At 40.7% G+C, this 26,323-nt stretch overlaps 1 protein-coding gene across 2 annotated transcripts in view; it reads right to left on the bottom strand.

Annotated features, from left to right (window-relative positions):
• Pdgfc (platelet derived growth factor C) overlaps nucleotides 1-24,887 on the bottom strand; it is a 201,121-nt gene extending 176,234 nt beyond the window's left edge. Inside the window, exon 1 of one of the 2 annotated variants that reach the window (XM_090343204.1) lies at nucleotides 24,283-24,887. In XM_090343204.1, the coding sequence (XP_090199330.1) occupies nucleotides 24,283-24,400 (118 nt within the window). In that variant the 5' untranslated portion in view covers nucleotides 24,401-24,887. The remainder of the gene's footprint in view (nucleotides 1-24,282) is intronic. The other variant, XM_090343205.1, reaches the window with a different exon arrangement.
• Nucleotides 24,888-26,323: the final 1,436 nt, after the last annotated feature.

Genomic DNA, 26,323 nt, shown 5'->3' with positions numbered 1-26,323 from the left:
TGATACCGAGGAATCAAACATGGGTCTCTGTGCATGCTAGGTAAGCACTCTACCATTAGGCCAAACTTCCAGACCCTTGACATTGGTTATTTTTGATGTAAGATTGCACTTTAGTCCTGGACCAGCCTGGGGTTGTGATTCTCCGATTTGTGTTTTCCAGGACATGCATATGCCGTTATATCCATTCAGTTCCCTACTCCAGCAGCCAGGAAGATAGGCACATACCATTGATTCTAGCTATCTAGTGACAGGGGATCTTTCTATGCCTGGGCTGACCTGGATCCAAGATTCTCTAGTCTCTAACTCCCAAGAACCTTGGATTACAGTTTTGAGCAACCTGTTTCACAGAAATATTTTTTTTATTTTAATGAGCATGACACTAGAAATTTTATTTGCAAAATAAGGCTCTCTTTTTCCGATACAAAGGAGTTCAGATCAGCCAAATATACTGAATGCTCTCATTTCACTTTCATTTCACCTGAGCATAAAATGTATTTAAATTTTTACATAAAATCATTTGTTTTCATAAAACCTAATTTATATTTTTTAACAAAAAGTGTTTTTCTTTTAATTTGTCATCTAGACCACACAAATTGAAAGGCATGCGGCAATAAGGCAAACAGGGCTGGGCTTAGACAGCCTCATGCTCTGGATCCCACCAACAACCCCATGACTAAGAATGACCTCACACTTCCAGAATGATATTCACACAGCATGACCTCTAACCCCTGCAAGGGTGTCTTTCGTGCTTGTGAAGTCTCAAGTGTTGAAAATATCTAGTACAAGTTCACGTTTCAATTTACTTAAGAACACTCATCTTATGGTGGACATTGAGAATGGACAGTATTTGGTGTCCATCACCAGAAACAAGCAGAACAGAAAAAGCAGAGGAGGAAAAAAGGAGTAAGAACAATGTAGGTAGCTGACTGCTCTGTACTACTTACACACACCAAACACAACAAACACACATACCATGTTCCAGTTACACTCTTTCACATGAATTACATGGAGCACCAAATTTCACTAATTTCTATCAACTCCAAGTTAATTTGCCTATTCAGAATTCTCTTTCAGTTCATCATTCTTTACATATGGCTTAGTCAACACAAGCTCAGCACAGTTTGCAGGAAGCAGGCAAAACTTGGAGTGAATAATTTCAATAACTATTCTGAAGGCACAAACCAAAGATAAGGACAAGTCTGAGGAGCAGACTAAGGACAAGTCTGAGAAGCAGATGAATTTTACTACCGTGTGTGTGTGTGTGTGTGTGTGTGTGTGTGTGTGTGTGTGTGTGTGTCGTGGGACTTGGAACTCGGCCTGGGCGCTGTCCATGAGCTCTTCAGCTCAAGACTACAACCCTACCCTTGAGCCAAGCCCCACTTCCCATTTTCTAGAAGTTAATTGGAGATAAGAGTCTCAGGTCCTTCTTGCCCAGGCTGACTTTAAACCTTGATCCTCAGATCTCAGCCTCCTAAGTAGCTAGGATTACAGGTGTGAGCCACCACGCCCAGCTCTACCATGTTTTACAGATATATTACACCTCTTTCTTTTGAAGTAAGGATATTTATGAAAAATGACACCCAAAACCCATGCTTCCATTAAGGTATAACTACAATTGCAAACACAAATTGAGGTACTCCTTATCATAACACTGTGTTTCTGTTTTCTTATATTGAACCATCAATTAAATTTAGGTTTATAAACACTAATTGCAGGATTTCTTTTTAAAAAAAAGGAATTAGTGCTCCTTAGAGTAACATTTTTTTTGCCTTTTTAAATTTTTCCAATCCTGACACTTGAACTCAGGGCCTCGGTAATGCCCTTGTGCTTTATCAAGGCTAGCACTGTACCACTTGAGCCAAAACACCACTACTGACTTTTTCTGTATATGTAGTACCAGGGAATTGAACCCAGGGTATATTGTCTTGTGAGTATTGCTGTTTTACTAGTTCCTGCTTTGTCCTTTGTCTCACTATTTTGTTATTGTTCTTCCCTTCCCCAATTCAGATAAACAAATATACAAGACCCAGGGTACCAAAATCAAATACAGTGACAGAGGATAAACCAAAGGAGAAAAAAAATAAATAAAACAGAAAAAAAGAAAAAAAATAAATTCACATAGTACTCTTATCTTTCCAAAAGGCATTCACAAATTCCAGGTGGGAATGGAATATCCATGTACTGTACAATGTGTGAACACAGCCTTGGAATGAAATCAAAGCTCAGTGGAATCAGAAACTACTCAGAGAGACATGGCTTGTAGGATGATGGGTATATTTTACTTAAAAAGACAATTAATATCCCACTTCCTGTTCTGCTTGTCTTAATAAACATGGTCAGTCAATAAACACTAGAGAACAAAGCTGCATAGGTAAACTTTATTTTTTTTAAATGGTGCATATCTCACACAGTTGTTTACAAACAAACCTCATTGCTATGCAACTTGGGGGGGGGGGACTTGTTCCAGATGTCTCCACATGTGTCCAGAAATAGAGGGAGAAAAAGACAGAGAAACAGAGAGACAGAGACAGCTACAGAGAGAGGAAGGAAGGAATATTTTCGTGATATATATGGGTAAGACCAGTATATTCAGACTTGTAGTGTGTGTGTGTGTGTGTGTGTGTGTGTGTGTGTGTGTGTGTTAAAGAAAGGAGCAAGAAGAGAATCCCCTAGAGTTCCAAATGTTGGCAGCTATTTTCTTTCTCCACAGACAGAGCTCTTAAGAAAACAGCATTTCTTGTAAAGCACCAAAAAACAACATAGATCATTGATAAGTTGGCTTTGAGCAGTGAGGCAGCTGCCCTGGTGTTGTGACTTTGACTATATCTAGTCTCTGGAATAAAAGAGAAGGGCCACACTGAGGGCCATGACATCCAATATTTTCATACTTTTTAATAGAAGAAAATGTCACTTGATTCTTTCTGATCCATTTGTTTGAATTAGGTTTAAAAACAAGCAGAGCATTGCTTCTCATACTGCATAATAAAAACTCATGAGACAATACTAAATGGACTTTAGGAAGGAAATCAGCCTCACTCTTCCCCTGGCCCTTTTTTGATAAAATACTAATGATTTACTGTATTTTCTTCTCATGTTGTTATAGATGTAAAAAAATTATGGAGGCATATTTGAAAATATTTAAAATCCTATTTCTACCTGTGTTTTCCACAGCAAGAAGATGTTTTGATCATAAGTAAGTATCTCACGGGTAACAACAGCTCTGTATGTCACAGAATGTCTCATAGTGGAAGAGTTCTTGCTCTACTGGCCAGTCATGGTTCAGGGTTAAAGTCATGTAGAAATATGAGCAAGTAGGAAGACATAGATCATATATGAATATATCTACTTCTGAGTACATTCAGGTCCTCAGTGACTTCTTCAAGAAAAGATCCATTTTCATTAAGAAACAGAGGTAGGAAGGAGAGGGAGGGAATGGGGGGAAGAGGGAGAGAGAGAGAGATTACTTTATTTTTTGGTTTCCTAGCTTTGAGACTTTGAAATACTGATGATTGTTCTTTAAAACCAAGGTCACTTGTGTAATGAAGAGAAATTTGAAACTATTCATGACCTCTTTGTGCCTATGACTTCCCTTTCTTTGATTCCATACAATGGAATGGAATGGAGAAAGAATCTAATGTTCACTCATTCACCACACATCAGGAGCATTATTATCACTCTAGATCTCTCTCTCTCTCTCTCTCTCTCTCTCTCTCTCTCTCTCTCTCTCTCTCTCTCTCTCTCTCACACACACACACACACACACACACACACACACACACACACACACACGCTGTCTGTGCAGTCACGTTTCTTTATAACAAACTGGCCCCAGGAAATTATTAATGAGGGGTGAGGAGGTTACATGGCAGCTAAGCCCAGAAGAATGTCTGAGCAAAGAGAGAGTGACCTATTCAGATGGGAGAAGGGGTGTGGGGTGTGTGGAGGAAGAAGAGCAGTTTGAGAAGAAACTCCTTCCAGCCAAAAAGTTTTCTATACTGTTAAAAGTCAAAATGAAATGAGTCATAACACTTCACACTTCTTAACTGCTATACATTAGAGGAATGACCTCTGAAATCCTAAGGACATAGAGAAGAACACTAATTAGGAAATAGAACTGCTGACATCCCACCCCTCAGCTGTTCCCTGAAGTACTGTGTTTGAGGATTCATCTTAGCCCATGCATGCAGGCCCAGTCATGGTAAAAGCAGTGACACACTGGATGATATATTATTTGCAACTTTTGGCTTTGCCTTTGGGAAGAGATAGAAGCACATGCATTCCAGAAAATAAAGGCAGTTTTTCCTGAAGGTATGCAAGCTCTCACATGCCCAACCAACACCAATACCTCCTACATCCCGTTTTCAAAGCCATACATGCTGCTAGAAAAGGGCAAAAATGTCAACCAGAGGTTAACCAAAGACTTCAAAATGCACTGCCTTAAAATGTGCTACTGTAAACTCAAAAGATTAATTTCAGCTAAAGGCAACTGAAAGCTAACAGGTGTTAGAAGCCTGTGACACTTCCAAGGGTATAGGAAGAATTCTATTCTACTTCTCAAATTTTCTTTTTTTTATTATTTCATTTAACTGTCAGGATAATGTATACAGGGGTTACAGTTACATTTGTTGGATAGTGGGTACATTACTACTAGAAGCTTGGTACCCCTTCTTCTGTTTTTGTCCCCCTTTTCCTCCCAATCATTATAGGAACTGAAGATAGATTAACAAAAGGAGGAAACGAAAAAAAAAGCCCTTGTGAATCTCATATTCCATTTCCTAAGGTTTGAAGTCACTAGTTTCCTTTATATTTTGACTGGTTAGATTGGTAATGTTCTCAACGTGTTTGGTTTTGATTAAGCCACCTACTGAATGGTAAGTTTTACCTATGACACTGCCACCAAGCAGAAGATATGTAGAATTCCTAAATGGTCTCAGGTTCAAGGGCACCAAGACCCTACTCTGTCAAATATAGTTGATGCTATGCTTTCCACAAAGAAAGAAAGGCCGTAGCCAGCTTTGAGCAGTCCTTCTCAATTTAGCCAAAATTGAACCTAGAGATCCATATAGCACTTGGTTAGAAAGATTAAAGTCCTTGCTTTCTACTTAAGCCTCAGCGCACAAAGGATCAGATTAAATCTTTCCTAAATCCTCAAATACACTCAGTCCCAGATGTGCTTTTCATTGAAAACCTCCATGGCAAGCATAAATTTTCAGAGTACAGAAAATGCTTAAATACATAGGGAAAATGTTCTTCCCCCAGATTAATTTTCTGCCTTAAACTTCCTTCGCAAAAACTTGTCTAGTCATAGCCTCAGTCGTATGAAGTGCTACCTGGTACAGTGTGATCACATGTACACTGAATAGAAAATGTGCCCTATCTATAGCATGGAGCAATGCATTTAGCATAGGCAAGAATCTGCTGAATTTCAAAATAACCAAAACTTGGAGAACTTTCACTAAATATCTAATTTTTTTCATACCCTCTTTATACCTAAATCAACAGAAAAGTCTTGGAACTGTGAGAAACAAAGATTTTTAAGTTACAAAATAATGACAGAATTTGCTTTCATTAGAAGCTGAGTATTACATATGGATAGACAATGATACTGCCAAGTCTCTTCAAATACTTAGGTATACTAAGTTGGTAATCCTTACATTTCCTAACTTACTTCTGTAATGCTAATTTGGTGTTGTCCAATCACTGAAGAACATATCAATATTGACATTCAGTCAGAAAATCAAACAGATCTCCTTAAGAACATTTTGGAACAAATATTTATTTTATTATTCCTTGAAGTTATTGATAATTAAAATGAAATCTATCAATGTTTCAAGATATCTCATGCTTTAAGATAGTCTTTCACTTGATTGCGGTTCCAGTACAGAAGTCTAAATATCATAGGAAATATGCATAGCAATTCTGGCAGGTGGACCAGTGTGTAAGTAGCAGAAACCAATTTCTCCTAGTGCCTAAGATGTTTCCTAGTGAGTGAGATTCCTACCATTGAATAGTCAATGCATTGATCTACTAATGGTCCATAAAAGACAATGACTCCGGGAGGGTTAGGGAGAGAAAGTGGGAGAAATATGTGGAGGGGGTAACAATGTTCGACAAAAAAAAAAAATGTACTCACTACCTTACATATTTAACTACAACCCCATGGTACATCATCCAGACAAGAAAAGATTTTTTTAAATTTCATTTTAACAAAAATAAAAAAAAGTGCCAGGCACCAGTGGCTCACACCTGTAATCCTAGTTACTGAGTTACTGAGATCTAAGAATCGTGGTTCAAAGCCACCACAGATATGAAGTCCATGAGACTCTTATCTCCAATTAACCACCAGAAAACCAAAAGTGGTGCTGGCTCAAGTGGTAGAGCTCTAGCCTTGAAATGAAGAGCTCAGGACAGGACCCAGGCCCAGAGTTCAAGCCCCATGACTTACAAGATCAATCAATCAATAAATAAATAAATAAAAATTAAAAAGACAATGGCCTTCACACAGGAAAGTTTGGTATCTCTTTTTTAAATATTGAAAACAATTATTTACAATGAAGGCAGACTTTTTATGAGAAATCATAAAAATAAAATGTTTGGGGTATGAAGCAAAAAGCCAAGAGCACCATGTTTAAATTACTTAGACTTATACTCTAAAACGATTTCTTAATTATCTTGGATTCTATCCCTTAACTTGAAAAGGTTTACATAGTCAAGCTCCATTTGCTCTAATGGAGTTACTCTTTAAAATTTCTTCTGTTCTGCAAGTAAGAAAATCTCCTTTGCACCAAAGATCTAGATTTTCATCCACTGTTTCTTTGTTTAGGTATTTTTTTGTCGGTCAGGGCTTGAAGTCCCGACATGAGCTCTTTAGCTCCAAGTGGACAGAGCTACTGCTCTACCACTTGAGCCACAGGGCCACTTTCAGTTTTCTGGTAGTTAATTGGAATACCTTCTGAGAAACTCTCAGCCTCCTGAGTAACTAGGGTTACAGTCATGAGTCACGGGTGCTCAGCTTCCACTGGTTGCTCTGAAAAATGATCCTTTGACATTGACTTACAGTCAAGCAAATGGCCAATTCTCTGAAATATCTTTAGCAATGTGACTAAAACCCAATTCGTTTTCTAGATCAGTCAATTAAGGGTAGCAGAAGAGTGACTCTGGGAAGATTGTGGAACTTTCAAAAAAAAGAACTAGAAAGATTGCATTCACATTCAGATGGCATTTCCATATTTTCTACAGAATCTATTTTGAATAATTCTACTATAGTTTTATTTCTTGTTACCTTTTTCACATAGGTTGCTCTTTAAGTACATAATAGTTTCTATAATGTATATTACTCAAAGTCTTTTTCTATAAAAGCAGAGAAAAAATATATGCTTCCAACAATATTTCTGGAGTTTCATTGTTCTTAAAATTTTACCAGATGGGAAGATTTTTAAAGTTGCTATAAAAAGACACTATGTTTTCTTACCAAAATTATGTATGTGTGTTTCTGTCCAAAGGGGTGAAATTAAGCTCCATGGAAGCCAGAAATAAGGCACAAGATATGAAGATGGAAAATTACCCAACTACTTAAGTAACAATCCATTCTCACTGGGATAGCCAAAACATTTGACTCCTCCTAGCTTAGGAACTAAGAACACAGGACACAGTTGCCTAAATACAGTAACATCAATAAAGCCATCCTTCATTCTTTATACAGCCTTTCTAATCCTGGTTAACTTCAAGTAAAAACCAGAGTGAAGACAGTTCAGTTTCCCCCAAAAGAAAGAAAATGGATGTAAAAAGAAATGACTTTGTCTCCAGATCCTTCAATTTACTGAGAAACACAGACATAGATCTTTGCAATCTGGCCACCACACTTATGTAAATAATGAAAGATATGGTTTTAATTTGGTTGTGACACCATAAATATTGGCATACTGAACAAGTACTTCCTGCCATGATTTCTGCATTTTCTCTCCAGGGTCTGCTTCTGTTCTGTCCATATGCCAGAACAGACTACTTGCCTATAATATCATAGGATCAGAGCTGAGTAGTCAACTTTATGTCTAAGAAGAAGAAAAACTGTTTCCCAGTGACTTTATAAAGTAAAAAATAATTACAAACAAAGCCAAGTTACGAGTTATTGAACATGGACTGTCATCATCAGGTTATTTTCCACACTAAGTTAATTGTAAGAATATTTCATCCTAAAGTTCCCAGCTTAAAAGAATTTTCCTGGAAATGATACATGTCTGTTTTCTGGTTGAGGAAATAATTCTAAACAGTCATCATTATAATTTTGCCCATCAGGTTCTTTGCACACTAATTTTACTCAGTCTAAGCAGAAAAGAGAGAAGCCCTTCTCTGTATTCCCGTTTAGTTCCTCAAAATAAAGCCAGACACTACTTGTATCTCTCAGTTGTGAAATAAGACATATGACTCATTGAAATAACTTGAACAATGATTTATGATCCCAGATGCCAGTGCCACAACAGAACAGGCTGTGTTGGCTCCTAAATAAGCTGTTTTCTCTTCACTCCAAAGATCTACAACTCTGTAGCGCTCTATGCTAAAGATTACCTCGCACTTGAAAATTATAGGAGTGAAGACACCTATGTATAGGTAAACTCTACAGTATGGATGGTGGATTTGGCAATCCCATGAGACACACCTCACTGAGAAAAATGGAGAAGACCTCCATTTTGGGTTCACCATACCATGGAGGCTGAGCCTTGAGCACAGATGATTTTGAACACAAATCATGAAGGATTCCACTCCATTGCACACTATAGTCATTACCTGACAAGCCACCTAGTCGGGCAGCTAAGCTAATGTACATGTACAAACCTTCAAACTTCTGTATATGTACAAACCTTCAAACTTCTGCTCCAGCTCCAGTTTTGAAGTCCTTTACAATCCAAATTTGTTATTTTGAAAAAGAACAAATACAAAATGAAAAATTCTGTATTCATTTATATTTAAGAAAATATAAATGAAATAAGTTTGCTGGGCATACAGAATCCATCTGGTCTGTTGAATAGTTAATTAGCTGGTTTCTGATAATGATTTCACAATGTATCCATGCATCAAAACATCACATGGCATTTTGGTAAATGCACTTGGTTTTCATTTGCCAACGGTACTCAGAAAGGTTAAAGAAATTCTATGAGACATAAAATAGTGATGGAGAAGTATAAAATAAGTGTCAAAGGAAACAGTAAAAATGATTCTGATTGTGAAGTCAATGTTCATTGGTGTTATCAGATGGCAGAAACATCACCTGTCCTCCTGCATCCTTCAGTGATGCCCTAGAATCTTCGGAGGCACATCTATACATGCTCACCCTCCAAAAGGGCAAACAATTTTTCAGTCCTATTTCTCACAAAAAAGTTGATTTCTGAATAAACTGTGGGCTCCTCACATGTCTATGCCTTCTGTGGAGAACTCTCACTCTCTTCCTATTCTTTATCTTTCAAGATCTAACTTAAATAGTGGCCTCAAGAGAATCACTCCCATCTGTGGAGGTAGAACAGGCTGTTGTTACATTAGCATTTCCAGGGTAACTATTTTCTCCACCGTCTTCCTCCCTCCCTCCCCCCCCCCCTCTCTCTCTCTCTCTCTCTCTCTCTCTCTCTCTCTCTCTCTCTCTCTCTCTCTCACACACACACACACACACACACACACACACACACACACACACACAAACTACATTCTCTGTTGATTTATCTTCAGTGTGTGACAAGGTCATCAGAAGTATGTCAACTTGATGTCTATGGGACATAACTGAGTCTAAAGAAGGGAAATGGTGAGAAAAGGTCAGTCAGCTAAGTGGCATCTTTCACCAAAAAAACTAATTTGAGATCACATCACACCACTGGAATGTCAAAGCAGCCTCTATGTCCACAGGTTTGCTCTTTAGCCTCAGAGCATGAGCCTTCCCTGGGTGCTTTTTTCAAATACAAACCCTCAAGCCTGACTCAGTTCGACTAAAATCTGAATCCATATTTTAGTAGGATCTCCAGGGGTTGTGTAAGTACTTTCCACTGGGTGAGACACCATTCCAAGCTTGACTAGGGTATACATGACCAGATGATCATCAAGTGGGATGGTTGACTCTATAAATGATTGACAATAGTGAGAAGGGACAGGAGAGCCTGCTCACAGAGAAAGGGCTTAGGATATGTTTAACACTATTCAGGCCACAGCCAAGCAACATCTGACTTAAGGCAGTGAAACTGAAAAAAGTTACAAAAAAAAGTTACTCTAAAATAAAAATTCTAATATTCACTTATTAGCTTGGTAATCATTCTAGGCCTATTTAATCTGCTAGACTTTAGTTTTTGAACTTTTGTCATGATTGACAGAACAAAATGTTATTAGGTTTAAGTTACATTCCCATTCCCGGACTTGAAGTGTTAAGAGCAAGCCAGACTATGAGAATTAGAAATTATTCTCAACATATGTGCCACTGGATGTCAGATGCCACAGTGTAAGTACCAGAGCAGGTACCTGTCAGAAGACAGTAAGACAGCTAATCTCTAGGTAGAGACTTTCGAGGGAAATGCTGAAAGCAAAACTGGTGAGTGCCAAATCCTTCTAATAATAGAGAAAAATTTTCTCTGCCAAAATTCATTTGGATATTCATAACAATATCGACAAACCATATAAATTTCAATAAGATAACCTAGGATAGCTGACAAGAGCCAATGAGAAGCATACAGATCTGTCCTATCACATATTAAATTCTTCCCTGGACCTTACTTAGCCACCAAGCCAGAAGCTCCCTATTTGCAAAACACATCAGGAATATCACACACCTTTCCTCAAGGCTCCAGTCAAAAGCCAGTCTTGGCCAGGAGTGCAAAGATCCAAGGCTGTCGTATTCACCATTTTTAACTGTTCCAAAAGACTAGGTATTTGTGTTTCTGAATGATAAAGGATATTTAAATTAGACGTGTCTATAGAACTCCATATCAACTTAAAACTGAACTAAAAGAAATAAAGTCAGGACCCAGGAGCATAGCCTAGTGTTAGAGTGCACACTAGCATGCATGAAATCTTGGGTTTGATTCCTTGGTACCACACACTCAGAAAAAGCCAAAAGTATTGCTGTGGATGAAGTGGCAAAGCATTAATTAGTCTTGAGCAAAAAGTGTCTAAGGAAAGTGCCCAGGCCCTGAATTCAAGCCCCAGGACTGACCAAAAAAAAAAAAAGTCAAGTCAAGGTCTAGGATATTCACCACGAGTGACAGGAGAAGCCACTTTGTCCAATAAATTTTATAAACAAGAAAAATGAATTTTTTGGTTTTGATCAAAACAAATTCTATCCACTCATCATCCGAGATTACAGAAACATGAGAAATTCTTTTCTGTGATAGAAGCCCACACAACCCTTACTCTACAAATGTAGCCAGAAAACAACTTTTGGAGGTACATTCTCTTAAACAGATAACTGTTCAAACATGTACCTCACTTTTCGGTGGCTTCCTCCTTGTTTCACCATTTTCCAGGGTACAGTCGAGTTAGAAAGAGAAAGTAGAAGTCATTCAATGGTCATTCTATGGTATTAAGTCCTTGGTACTTCAGGCTTAGATTTACCTTTTTAACATACATTTTTCCACTTTTTACTCCTGTCCAAGAGCTATTTTTACTGTGCAATTGCTTATACCCTCTGACATGGTATTTGTGAATCTTCTGTGTCTACCAAATCACTTTCCTTAACCTACCTATGACAAACTAATAATCTAAGAACCCTCTAGATGAACTGCCCAAACCGAAACATCTAATTTGGTAATTTCATTCATACGTTATTTACACTTCTGTAGTTGTTAGGCTGGCATAAATATTATTATGGGGAAATATTATTATGGTAGGAAACCACTGGGAAACTTCCCTCATCTCCTCTCATTTCTTCCTGTCATCAAATCTGTTTCAAAGCTCATTACTTCCAACATTTCATTGCAATTTCTCTATAAGGCATGCTCAGTTCTTGCTCTATAATTTTCTATGCTGTATTTAAGTTCTGCTTTTTACCAGTGCTCCAACAATAATGGCACAAGAGTGTTCTTGGTACATATTTAACTGCTTCCTTTCCTCTGGCTCTCACCATAACCTCAAAAATTAAGCCAACCAAGAACATTTCCTTTCTTTCCCTCTACTTGGAAACAATTTCAGTATTTTTCCTTCATAAAAACCTGGGTTCTCATCATGTTTCTGACCATCTTCTACACACGTATTGTACCTTTCCATCCTCTTTGCACTGAAGTTCAGTTTGTTAGGGCTTTTTCTCAACACTGAAAAATCCTACACTAGCTGCAAATCCTCATACTGCCATATCTCTGGTGTGTATTGCACGGTGGACTAATTTTCATGGCTCTGTCTTTCTCTTCTTGCCATTCCTCACTACTTGCTTTAAAAGGCTGATTTTTCCCCTTTTCTGCTTCTTTTCCTAGAGATTTCTTCAATAAAGTTTTTCCTTTTCCACCCAATTTTATTTTCTGCATTCCAGCAACATTCATTCTATCTCCATCTGTCCCCCGAGTATCATATATAATTCATCATTTGGCTGCCTGAATAGCTGGGATGGAAGCTCCGATAATGAAGTTCTCTGTAATGTTCTGACATAAGTAGTGCATCAGTATTCTTTTCTTTGTGCCTTCAGTTTTGAATGACTCTCACTGAACCTATTGCTTAGATCACCTGCAATGCAAACTACATTGCAGATGATCTGAATGCCCCACATTCCCTCTTCTGTATATTTACTCAACAAGTTCCACTTCCTAAAATCTTCCTCTGCGTGTGGTTCTGAAGATTCATGCTGCACATCTTTCCAAGCCCTTTCAAAGTATGCCCCTGCCAGCAACTTTTCTCTGCCTCTTCTAATGGCCCAGCTATAAATAAACCTGAATTTCTATGAATTTCCATCAAATATACCACTGTCGAGCACTAATACAGCCATCTTATCTTCTTCTTTGAGTACACACGAATTGAGGCAGCAACTAAATCCCCTATAGTTCCGTCGATAAGTCTTCCCCAAAGGCTCATGTGGAAAAGTTTTAGTCCCCAGAATGGTACACTTGAGCAGTTTTAGAATGTCTAAGAAGTAGATAGTGGGAGGTTTTTAGATGAATGGGCATATTCACTTAAAGGGGACTGTAAAACTCCAGACTCCTCTTCTCTGAGCACTCTGGTCATTGAGTGCTAACCCCCAACAGGGCCATAAAAACAATGAAGCAACTCGATTATGAAGTGGAAATGATCGTGTTCACAGAAACCAGAATATTTCTTTGTTGGGTTTTCATAATGTTGATAGTCCTGGGGTTTTAATTCAAAGCCTAGACCTTGTTAGGTAGGCATTTTACCACTTGCACCACTCTGCCAGCCTCTTTTTGTGTGGGTTATTTTTGAGATAAGCTCTTGCTTTATGCCCAAGCAATCCTGCTATTTATGCTTCTTCCATAATGGAAATAGAAATGTATTATTACTACGTACAGTCACTGACAGAGATGGGTTCTCTCACCTTTTCTTTGAAGAAGTAGGGGGTGATCTTGAACTTTTGTATCCTGGGCTCTGCCTACAAAGTAGTTAAGACGAAAGGTTTGAACCCTACAGACCATGACAATCAACTGATCATATCTGTTATTTGTATAGTGACCAAAACCTAACTGGCACAAAGTCAAATTAGCTGTTTCATTTTTCCAAAAGACTTTGTTGTTTGATATAGGAATTCATGTTCTTATTAGTGTCCATCATGCTATAATCTCACTTCTAAGAGTTTACTCAGAACAGCTCCATTCACATAGGAGCCAAATACGTAGGTAAGGCAAAAATGCAAAATGATATTTTCAAGTTCACATACAATCCAACGTGAGGGACAAATAGGTTTTTCTCCCTAACTGAAAGCCCTGTGGCTTGAAATTAATCATTGAAAAAATGTTTTTAAGTAAACAGCAAGTCACACATTACACAGGAACCATAATATCCACCATTGTCTGTTGTTTGTGAAACCTGTGGAGTCAGAGCTGTTACTCTTGCTGCCAAACTCCTGGGAGCAGCACTTTCCCGATGCCAGCATGAGGTGATGCCATCAGCTTTTGAAACTTAGAAAGGCTAACAGATTTTTGCTAAAACTTTCTTGCACAATCACTCCCTTTACAAAGCAAATCAGCCAACCAGGATCGAGAGTAACCATTGAATGAAGAAATGGTATTGATGTAGAAATTATTAGGAATCCTTTGCTCATTTCAATTTCCAAATGGACTCCCAGCTTCCATGGTTGCTTATTATCATTTCTACTGTGCAGAGCCTTGGACTTCATATTCCCATCCCAGCTCCACTTACTGGCACAGCCCTCATGCCTAATTTTGGAGACAGTAAATTGATCTCTTAAAGCAATAAAGAGTCTCTACTCCGAGCAGACAGCTTGAGACAGGGCTTATTATCACTTCTCCAGTAATACAAATGAATGTCACCTGAGATTAGTTGCAATAGTGGTTTTATGACAAGATGGACAGAGGTACAGTGACTGTAAATCATAACTGCCATTGGATTTCTATTTTACAGAGTTGTCATGATGACTCCACTTTTGTAAGCCATAGTAATTATTTTACAATTAGTTTAGACATGTCTGAGCCCAGAAGGAAAATTTTACTTTCCACCATCGTATTTTCCTTGAACAGAACCTAGTGTGATCAAAAAGCAGGTCAAGTCACACACAGGTTTTTCAAACACTGATTTCTAGCCTTTTACCAAAGTTGACCACATTTATCAACATATAAAATTTTAGGCATATTTTTGAGTTTCTCTATATGATAGTTTTACCAGCAGATTTTATCCAATAGTCAAAACACAAACCAATCAACAAACAGTACACAACCAATCAACAAACAGCAGTGACCTCATTCTCAACATAGCACACATTCATAGTCCTATAAAACACTACACACACCCCTGAATTTGGACTGCAAATCTATCACTTAAACATCTACTAAATGACCCAATTTGTTTACATGGCCCTGTAGCTTTTTATGGCCTTTCCATAAAGAAGTTATTACATCCATTCCCTTTATTTTGTTTAAGAGTGTTTGAATGAGCACCAGAACCACAAGCTAGTTAAACAAGCCTTCCTTAGATGGACGTGGTCTCATATAATTCACCACTACCGGGGACATATTCAGAACAACGTTTGTCATTTGGAAACACCACACATTCCCACACGCCTAAAGTATTTCCTGTGCTTTATGTCATTTAAAGGTTCAACAAATATAGTAAATAAGTTCTTTTGCTTTCCATTTTTCCAAGGAAAAGTGTGAGGTTTGCAGTCCTTCCAGAAGATTTGCACCTCTGAGTGTTAGCTGTGGCAGGTTTACCATTCAGAAAGATCTGCAGGGGAAGACTCCAAGGGAAATGTAAAATCCAGACACCCTAATTGATTTCCTAAGATGTAAATGTTAGTTCTAAAAGGAAACCACTTTAAAGCAGTTAGTTTAATGCACTGCCCAACTGATGCCTATTAAAAGTTATCGGTATAGATTAAAAATATATTTTCCAACAGGAAGAAAAACATTTTTTTCTAGGAAAGCAGAGAGATGAATTTAATCTCTAATTTTACACTCTTGGGCATGCTTTTAAATCTCATGCCTGCTAATATTCTCAAGAAAACAGAAATGAAAGCTACTTTTTAGCTATTATTTAGCATTTATCAATTAGATTTCCAGACTCCATATCTCCCTGAAGCCTGGCCTGATTTTTTTCCCCTTGGAAAACCTTATTATCTTTACATTTCTTATTTTCAAAAATCAATCAAGAGAGTTGTCACCCAAGTGATCAGCACAAAGAAAAGATACAGTTTACTCAGCACAGATATCTCATACTCATATAGTTGTTCCCAAGGCTGGTATTTTTTTTTTGCCAGTCCTGGGCTTGAGCTCAGGGCCTGAGCACTGTCCTTGGACTTTCTCAAGGCTAGAGCTCTACCACTTGAGCCTCAGCACCACTTCCGGCTTTTTTCTATATGTAGTATCGAGGAATCGAACCCGGGTCTTTATGCATGCTAGGCAAGCACTTTAACCACTAGGCCAAACTCCCGGCCCCAAGGCTGGTATTTTTTTATAAGCTCGAATCTTTTGTGCCACCAAGACAACACATACTTATAGGAGCTCCAGGCTTCATACACACTGTTATATAAAGGAAAGCAAAGTCAGCTGTGTACAGTCATGTGTATAGTTATGGAGACACTGATGTTTATTACACAGGAAGCATCCTATGTAATTATTAGCTGTAGGCACATACTACAACCATGTTCTCTGCCACCAGAATATGCCTATCTGGCTATAAATGTGCAGATAGGTGCTATTCAGACCAGCTAGTATGTGGATCTGCTGCCCACCTATTCATAAATACTATGAGAAATTCAGGTCAATTTATTTTGGCAGTGTGTGTGTGTATGTGCGTGTGTATTTGTGTGGAGGATGGGGCCTTACACTTGCTTTCTCACTGAGCTACACCTGGCCCCCAGGTAGATCTGTCATCAGAATTGTCTGATGACATATCACAATCTACTAAGAATTATTACAGATTCATGGTATGTTCCCTCCTTTCTTAAACTATTGATACCCCACCTGCCCTGCCTTCTCAGTTTAAACTACAATAAATCAGGAATAAACACTAGGGTTGTTCTTTTTCCCAGACCTAATAAGACATTTCTCGAAAACTGAGTTTCTTACTTCTAATTTGTTCATATCTTATTCAGCAAATGTTTCCTTTAATGTACTGGTTTTAAATATGGCCTGCCGTCATAGGAAAAGAAATTATAATGCTTTAGTAAAGCTCATACTACTTTACTAGTCATTTCAGAGTCTGACTGTGGATAACAGTGTGGGAAACAAGCTGTGATTTATTCCTCAGTGGAAAATAAAAGATACATAAAATGACTGTTTAAAGGACAGATGTCTTTATAAATAGCCAACAAAAATAACTTGTAGAGACAACATGAGATACATCCCAGGAATTAGACATGAGTCTAACTCCTGTTGTTGATGGTTTCTCATCTTTGTAGTGACTCCAAGGGCAGGTGCAGAAGCCAGCTGGGCTGACGTAGGCACAGGGTCTGGCTGTGCTTAAACACTGGGACGTTTACAGTAGTATCCACTCCTGAAAAATATTTCCTAGAATGCAAACAGCATAAGCTTCAAAAACTGGCCTGCCATCCAAGACAGCATATTTGCTAAGATATTTCGGTCATTTCCAATCCATAAATACCATAAGGTATTACTAGCAATGCACATATGAAAGGGACTAGAACGAGCCTCACTTGAGAAATGACACCATATTTTGATTAAAGAATTTAATTGTCCAAAAAAACTTGAAAAGCTGTAAGGCCCCTTTGTTTGCACAGCAATAGCTTCACTACACTAAGTTGGTATGCTGGGAGTTGTCTCCCTTTTTATCAGCTTCCTGTACCCTCACCCAACCTCATTCAGCATGCCATCCACTCTGTGAATGAAGTGTGGAAATAGTTCTTCAGTTATATGGAGAAGATTCTATTGAGACTAGTGCAGCCAGAGACTTAGCCTATGTGTTGGAACCTAGGCTATGTAGCCTGTGGTTCTGCCTATTTCAGAACTTCCAAATATGCCTAGTGATTGAAAGAAAATTCTAGCCATTGGTACTTAACTATGTACAGCAAGGCAGAATCCTGTACTTGCTTGGAAAATAACTTTAAAAATGGAGTTCTGATTGGATTTTAATTTGGAAGATAACTTCTTTTGTTCAGATGACTGCCAACCCTGTAAAAAGAGATTCACCAAATGCAAACACAGCAGGGTTTTAAATACAAGGCTGTAACTCCAGTGAGGATTTTTGAAGTAGAATGGGCGCTATGAATAGACAATCACTGCTATTCTGTTCAGACTCAGTCTTCAAAACTCAAGAAGCTGAGACAGGATTCCAAGTTCAAGACCAAGTTGGTCTAGTCAGTGAAAATTTATGTACAAGAAAAGGAGAGGTCAGGGGCTCAAGAAGCCATCTTCTTTTCTTCATGCTCCCAGATCCAAGGCAGAGCTTCACACAAAGCACAGGCTCATAAATATTTGCTGAATGAAAACAAAAGCCTACTAAAACATTAGCCCATTTAACACATAAGGAAGAAACACCTGCCTCTGAGCCTTGGCTTGGAGTCAGACCTAGGTAGAAACATTTACCAGCTGTGGGAACTCAGCTTGTGTTTGTGAATACCTCATGGGGATGTCTGCAGATAAACTGTCTACTATCTGCAAACACTGGGCACAAAATCACCCCTAACAGGAACTCCTGAGAGGTATGAAGTTTACACAATGATATGAGACCCATCTACTTACTACCAAATGATACAGCCAAATAGAGTTGGTCAAGGGTTTGTCCTGATGGTTCTGGCTGTTTATCAACAGGCCTTGTACATAGCAGCCCACACAAACCTGTATTCTCACTTTCTGTTTATGTTCCTTAGGCACATTTACGTTAATAAGCCTGGTGTTGTTTAAGATGTTGGAATAATACACATGTCATCTGACTAAGATGTATGCTGTGACTCAGCTCCTATTTGAAAACTATATAGCCAAGTGCAGAAGCATCACAGTTTGGAAACAAAAATTCAGATGCAGTGAAGTCAGTTTGGCAAAGAGGGTATGGCTTAGAAATATGTGTAAATGTCCAAAAAGGAGCCTTCCTAGGTCCAAGTGACTAGAAATGACTCAAGGAGAACATGAAGTGTAAGGCCAAGTCTGATGACAGACCAGGCTACTGGAGCTAATTTATATTCTTCAGAAGGAAATGGAAAAATGAGTCTATGAAACCAAAAGTATCACTCTTAACAACTTAGTTTTTAATAATAAAAGTAGTATTACAGCTCCTCTTTATGGTGTTTAGCTCCTCTTGGTTTAAGATTTAGGAGCTTCACAAACTAAACTTTTAAAAAGTTAAAATAGGATAATAATTGTGATTATTCTGGGATTGTTTTGTTAATGTTCTTAAAAAGTAATTTTTCAATAGTAATGGTTCCATCTCACCTCACAACCTGAAAAAGCATGCAATCCTCTTACATAATGTGGAAGTGCTGGTATTTTTTAAAAAAAAAATAGTGTTTGAATTCTGTTATAACTCCTTTTGCCTAAGTCATTCTAACATACAGAATAACATGTCACCATATTAGCAATTTACTACTGTGACCATTAACCTACAGAGTGACCCAAACAAAGTCACTTGTACTGTCTGAGGCCTCAATTTTCATTTTAGAACCTTGGATCCTCCCAGCACTACTCAGTGATGATTTCCGTTTACTCATGGTACAATGTACAAATGAGCCAAACGTAAAAGATGAAAAACACTCACATTTCTGAGATTTGTCATCCCTTCACCGTCCTTAGTGTCCTTAGCCCATGTCAAATTCCCATCCTTAGAAAACACAAGGGCGTGTCAATGGCACTTTGACGGGGGAGTAACTAGCACTAGGTCTAGGGAACTTTTTGGCTTGGCTCCTGCTCAATTGGTGACATGATGTTTTTTTGCCAACATTATAAAATAGTAAGTACTCTGGTGAATTCCAACACTACCATGTCTGTTTTCAAGTGACAAAAGCCAAATGGTGTGCAAAGTCTAAGACCAGAAAGATACTATGAAACAGGCCCAATGTTATAGCACACACCGGTGTTTTACCCTAGTAAAAAATTGAATAACCAGAACAATCTCAAAGACACATAGTACTAATGAGACCATGTTCCACTTGCTGTAGCTTCTACAGACAGCAAGTCAGATAAGGACTCACAAACAACAGGTACTTCATGGAAGGAGGTGGTAAAGAAAGTTGAATAAAGAAGGGATGGGTAGACAATAAAAGAACAAGTTATAAAACAAGAATATCAAAGCATGATAAGTAGTATGCATTTAATTAGCCCTTGATGAGACATCTATGGGGATCCAATTTAAATAAAGTGGATAAACAAAAGACTTTGGGAGACTTATCGATGTATTTGACTAAAAGGTGTTACCAGCAGAAAGACATCTGGTCAACCTAGCCAGAGCATTCAATTAGAACTGAAATCTTCTGCCTGCACATGGATGCTTGTGAATTACAATTAAAGGAGCTATAGGGCAAAAGCCAGGCAGAAGCCATGTTCCTACTTCATTCTAGGTGCATTAATTTGAGAGAAGACTGAGGTAATCATAGACCCACTTTGGCCTTGTACCATGCTCTCAAATAAAAGAATCAGAAACATTAAAATTAGTTGAGTCAATGAAGTGACTAGGATTATGACCACTTTGATACAAAGAAAATCCTATTAAAAATAAGAATTTTCTTTAGTATAAAAATGTTTCAATTCTTTATCATTCAATCTATCAAAAATGACACACTTTTTTCTTTACATAAAAGATGTGAACATTTTAAAACAGCATCTTAGCATAAGACATGTGGAAACAAGCAACATTAAGAGAATAGTTAAGAAATAAGTTTCAAGAGGATGAAGTAACTGACAAAGTTAAGATTTAGGAGACAGAAACAAAGTTTAGAGACTGATCCTAAAATGCAATCCATTTAAAACTGATGAGCAAACCTTATACTTGTTCTTAAAGCTTCTAATAGAACTTTCATATATTCTAAATACCTTCTGGAGTTAAGTATGTATTTCATCCAGCTAAATGTAAATACTTGCAATTGGCATGAGAGAAAAAGTAACCATGTAATGGAATGAGCCTACTATAATACATTATGAAAAACAAAATTCATCATTACATAATGTTACTTTACTTATACAGTTTCCCCAACGCAGCAGAAACACAAGAGGAACTAAACAAATAAAGTCTCTAACAAAAATAAATGTCACAAAGGTCATGCACTCAAACTTATACACTAACTTCAGGAAAGTCCCTTGTAGTCTCACCCCGAGTTTCTTTCCTGTTAGACCCTAGTTTAAAAGATATAGCTATTTGTTTATTGATTAAATAGTTTTTAAATTGCTTCCTAAAGGGAGTTAGGACCAGGTAAAGTTTCCTTAGGCATAAGCACTTGCATGACTAGCAAGACAAAGCTGGCACTAATACAGGCAAATGGCATTCCTTACAGATAATGATCCCCAGGGCAAATAGACCCACATACCACAAAAGCCCCTGAAGGAAAGCACACATTCAACAACAGATACCTGGAGGTAGACCTAAAGTAAAATAGCATTTCTCAAAAGGTAGATAAATTCAAATCTCTCATCAAAGGAGAAGAGATATTACTCCACCATAACTGGTGATGGAAATTTCTTATGGGGGGACAGAATAAACTGGGCTTTGCTTGCTTGTTTCTGAACCTGTATATAAATCTTTGGCAGTAACTAAGAAGTATCTTACTCATTTCATAGTAGATATTCTCAACTGATATCAACAGTTATTGATATTCATGTTTTTCCTGCAGATACATGGGAATTTCACAGGCCAGATTCCCTCCAAGAAATGCAATATTATGCTTAGAGCAATGTAAAGAATGAAGCATAGGTCTGGGATCACATTGTGTGATAGAGCACTTGCATTGAATACATGAGATCTTTGGATGAGCTGGAGGATAAAGCTATGTTTACATTAAAGTACAGTCCTATAACAGGTCAAAATCCAGATGAATAACAGTTATTTTAAATCATATGCCCACAAAGTCCAGTCTAGGTGCAAAATATCTAGAACTGGGAAATCACAGTACTCAACTTCCATTCAGGATACCAAATGATTGTTGAAACTGAGCAGGTTTGGGTACTTGATTGAGTAAACACCATTGAAGAGAGCAGACTACTCAGGAAAAATTGGAAGGGAATCCAGGAAAGCGGCCATAAATTCATCTAATACAAGACAAATTTGCATTTGGCAGTGGAAGACCTTTCACAAAATAACAAGATGCACAAATCTGGACCCATGTTGTTTTCTATGAAGTATCCTTACTAGAAGGTAATTTGATAATCTGAATCAAACAGACCATCAGAGGTATCAAACAGCAATTACCACCCCATGTGAAGGAATGGGAGGTTTTAAAGTCACGTAAGAATAAGCTGAGTTTTGTTTATGTTTTTGTTTTTAGCAAAAATGGTCACATTCTGGGGGGAATCTTTTTCAACACCCACTTGCTATCCTCCAATCCTGGACATAGAAACATCAACCTGAGCATGTGCAGAAAAATAGCTCCATACTGCCCCCTAGTGTTATCTAGTCCCATTTCTCTTTAGGCTAAAAACGACAAGGTGAGTAGAGTAGTTCCTCTACTACTTCCTTCCTCCTGCCAATCCTCCAAGAGCTAAACATAGCCTAAAGATGAGAAAACAACCAGGCTATTTTTAGCATCATACATCTTTGGAATGGAAATGGGCCAGCCTCGAATGGCAACATAGGGTGTGTACACTGCTGAATGAAGTTACCTCCCTGAGGGTGTGAACCTACTCAGTAAAGTAGCCCATAATGACCCAAGGCTAACAAAACTTGAGAGAAGACTGCAAGATAACTCTAAGGCCAGGAAACACGACGATGATGATGATAACAACATGTACACCACTACAGAGAACTATTTCAAGGACAAGGAGAAAGTACAAGTAGTAGGAGAACCAAGGAGATGGCAAGCCACTACAGTCTGAGTGATGGCATGGGATTGGAATAAGGGGCTAGAAAAACAGAGGCCACGAAGACTGCGCACTGACGTTGCTATGGAAAAGCTTGTCTAGTAAGAGGCAACGTTCTGAACTGGACATTTATTTCACATAAGAAAGAACAAAGGTTGGTCTGATCTGCTTCCTGACTGGGTCCAGCTGGTGCTGTGGCTGCTTTGATCACTTTCCCCAGTCCTCTGTTGGTCCTGTGATTAGAGATAGATCTCTAGGCTGCCCTTTGATCAGTAGCTCAAGGAGTCTGCAGGTGCCATGTGCCACTACGTGAGCATATGGTGTTGGTGAGGAACAACCACAACATTGACTGATAAATGTGATACCGTGTCTTGGCATGCAAACAACCAAGACAAATAATGTCTACCCAAGTTCCAGGAAGCTTTACTTTATCTAGCTTTGGTACTCTAGAACTGTCTGTGCCTTCTTAACATTAAGCCCTTTTTCTGAATTGAAGCTTCCTAAGTGGAAGCTTTGAAACATCCCAGGTACAAAAAAACACATCCCCATGACTTTACAAACAGGAGATCAGTCCACTGGCATTTGCCAGGTATGCTGCTTTTGTTCCTCTCACCTGGTTTAGAGAAACGATAACATCTTTGTATTGTCAACAGCAGACATCAAAGCAGAAAAACATGAACCATTTCTTTTCAAATAACAGTAAGAACCACACTGGTAAACAGTGTTTAATATTCCACTTTTAGACAGCCTACATTCACATTGTGGTTTTAAGGGCAGTCTAAAATTTCTATTTACAAAGGACTTTCAAAAATGACTTCATAATGTAGATGAAGAGAAAAAAAAGTTTAGAAATTGAATGATGTAAATCATATGGGGTTCAGAGGCTAAGCAAATTACACACCCCGAAGCTTCCCAGGCTTTATGAAAGGAGCCTTTCTCCAGCTCTGCGCAATCCCAGCCCAGAGGAACTTATATTGGAGAGTTTTCTAAACATTTCAGGTACACTTGAAAAGCTGAAAGTAATTCTCATTTCCTATGCAGGATTAAGTCGTTTCCAACATACACAAAATAGCAGTCATTCACACACACACACACACACACACACACACACAACACACCATCAGAAAGGTAAGTAAGTGCAAAGGCACATACACACACACGCACACACACACACACACACACACACACACACACACACACACACAAAAGAGAAAGAAAGTTCCACTGAAACATGTCCACGCAGCATCTGGACCTCATTGGTACCTTTTAGCATTTAGTGTTTCCACGAATGTGGCTGATAGGCGTCCCCATGCCGCCGCACCCCCCTCCCCGGACACACACCCCCAAAGAAACAACTCTGACTAAAATCAAGCATGCCCAGACTCATTCATTTTGGATTTTTTTTTTCCAAGTTCTTGAACAATGTCTAACTCTGGCAGGGCGCGACCCTGCAACTTGCCTAGAACTGACATTCCCAGTGGCTCCCTGTCCCCCACCCCACACCCCGACTGCACAGCCCTGGCGCTACCCCGCCAAAGTTCCGGGCAGCTCCGCGGGCCCCCCGACCGGGGCGCGCGTCCCGCGCTGGAGAGCCGTGGCGGCGCGCACGCGGGCTGGGGGACAGCGCGCGGGGGGCGCGCGTGCAGCCCCGAACGGGGTGGGGGGGGGGGCGCCGCGCACTCACCGTTCTGCTCCTTGTCGCTGGACAACTGGAACTTACTGCTCAGGTTGGACTCCGCGCTCGCGCCGAGCCTCGGGCCGGCCAGGGCAGACGTCAGCAGGAGAAGGCCGAAGAGGAGCATTTGGCTGATCGGGGCGAAGGCTCGCTGGCGGCGGGCACTGGGGAAGAGGCGGCGGCGGCGGCGGCGACTCGGAGCCTCTCACCACCGCCCGGGGAAGGCAGCACCGGGGTGGACGCGCCGAGCCTTGTCTGGCAGCGGAGAATCGCAGGGTAGTTTCCACATAATCCCATCCAAAACTTTTTTCCTAGAGCCCTCTTCGGTGTCTCCAGTTTGTTGAAAAGGATCAAAGCAAAACCTGGACCTGAACCAGTTCCCCAAGGTTTAAACAAATCCTGCGCTGTGCCGAAGTGGTGGGGGCTGGAGGAGGAGGGGGGGAGGAGAGGCGAGGGAGGAAGGAGGGGGGTGGGGACGCGGGGGAAGCGGCGGGCAGTCCCCGGCGGCGTGCGGGGAGCACCTGTCAGTTTCGGGGCCGGGAGCGAGCCGGGGACTCAGGGGTCGCGCGGAGTCCGTCTGGAAGCCTGGTCGGCCGGCAGGCCGGCGCTTTCGGATCAATCACAAAGCTGCCAATAGATGCGGCGCTCGGGGCACCCGCTCCCCGCCCCACCCCCACCCCGCCCGGAGGGGGAGGGGGAAGGCGGCGCGGGCGCCGCGCCGGTCCCGGGGAGCGGGGGTGGTGGGGGGCTGGCCGGCGGTGGGGAGCGTCGAGGGGACTCGGAGAGGAGGAGGTGGGGGGGACTCGGGGAGGGCCTCGGGTCGGCTCCCCAGTCGTGTGCGCGCCGGCTGGCTGGGCGCGGGTCTCGTCCGCCTCCGTCGCTTGGATCCCCGCACCTGGGCTGCAGTTTTGCGTGACCAAGTTCTCGGGTGCGGGTAGGTGTCCCGCTCCCGGCCGCCGCGGGGGGCCGCAAGTCGGGGAAGGGGGGCGGGCGCCGGGGACTCCCCTCCCCCACGCTCAGTTGCCGCTAACCTCGGGGCGCCTCGGGCCGTCTCCAGTCGAGCAGCGGAGGGAGGAAGGCCGGGCTGGTCCGGAGGACCTCGCTTGTCCCCTCCCCTGCTCCACCTTCCCCCGTTCCCCAGCTCGGAGGTTGGGGGGGGGGGGCTGAGCCTCCGTCCTGCGGGCCGCCGGGGGGGAGGGGGGTGGCGGTCTCGGCGTCGCCACGGGGGGCCGGTTTGCCAGCTGGCCTGTCCAACAGGTGCTGGAGTAGACAGGGTATTGAGGGGCTAGGAATGCCGCCCACCCGGTGGGCCCCCCCCCAGGCTTGCTTCCCACCCGGCGCCCCTAACCCCAAATAAGGAACACAGTCTGGGGAGCCGGCGACTCCTCCTCCTGTGTGCTCAGCAACTGTGACTCCTTACTCTGGGACCAGGGGATCCCCACTCCCCTAGGGGCCTTTAACACTTGTGGCCGGCATTTCTGGACTTTGGGAAGAAGAGACAGTAGCTCAGGGCAAAGTTTCCTTCCTCTCTTTAGTTCTGAAGTAGGAGTGAAGGACAAATGGTCTCAACAATAACATTCAACCAATTAATTTAACAACACTTATGTGTTCACCGCTATGGGTGCCAGACACTTAAGACTGTGGCAGTGACTAAGACAAAAAGTCCCTGACTTTTTAAAGCTTCAGCCCCCGGTGAGCAACATTTTACTATCAATCCCTACCTCATCCCGTGGAGTGGAGAGAGACTGTGAGTAGAGGAAGTCAAAGAAGGGCTTGCAGGTGACATAGCCTATCCAACACCAGGCTGTCTGGAGCCCTGGTAATGCAACAACTGATGGCCTCGACATTGAGAAGGTGAAGAAAGCACCCAAGTCTGCACGTGGCCTGGGCCCAGATCTACACCTCGTGGTTGTGTATTTCCTGCTGAGCCCTCAAGTTCCTAGGAGATGGTCTAAAGTGATAAACATCAGCAGATCAGCAGAGCCTGGGTGGTTACATGTGCAAGGCATCTGTCCCCCACAGAATGGCGCAGGTTTCCTTGTAGAGGAGC

Source organism: Megascapheus bottae, chromosome 13 (genome assembly GCF_031878675.1).
Source record: "Megascapheus bottae isolate mThoBot1 chromosome 13, mThoBot2.hap1, whole genome shotgun sequence".
NCBI classification, from domain to species: domain Eukaryota; kingdom Metazoa; phylum Chordata; class Mammalia; order Rodentia; family Geomyidae; genus Megascapheus; species Megascapheus bottae.
Note: the sequence above shows the minus strand (reverse complement) of the source record. Positions and strands in the feature narration are given on the sequence as shown.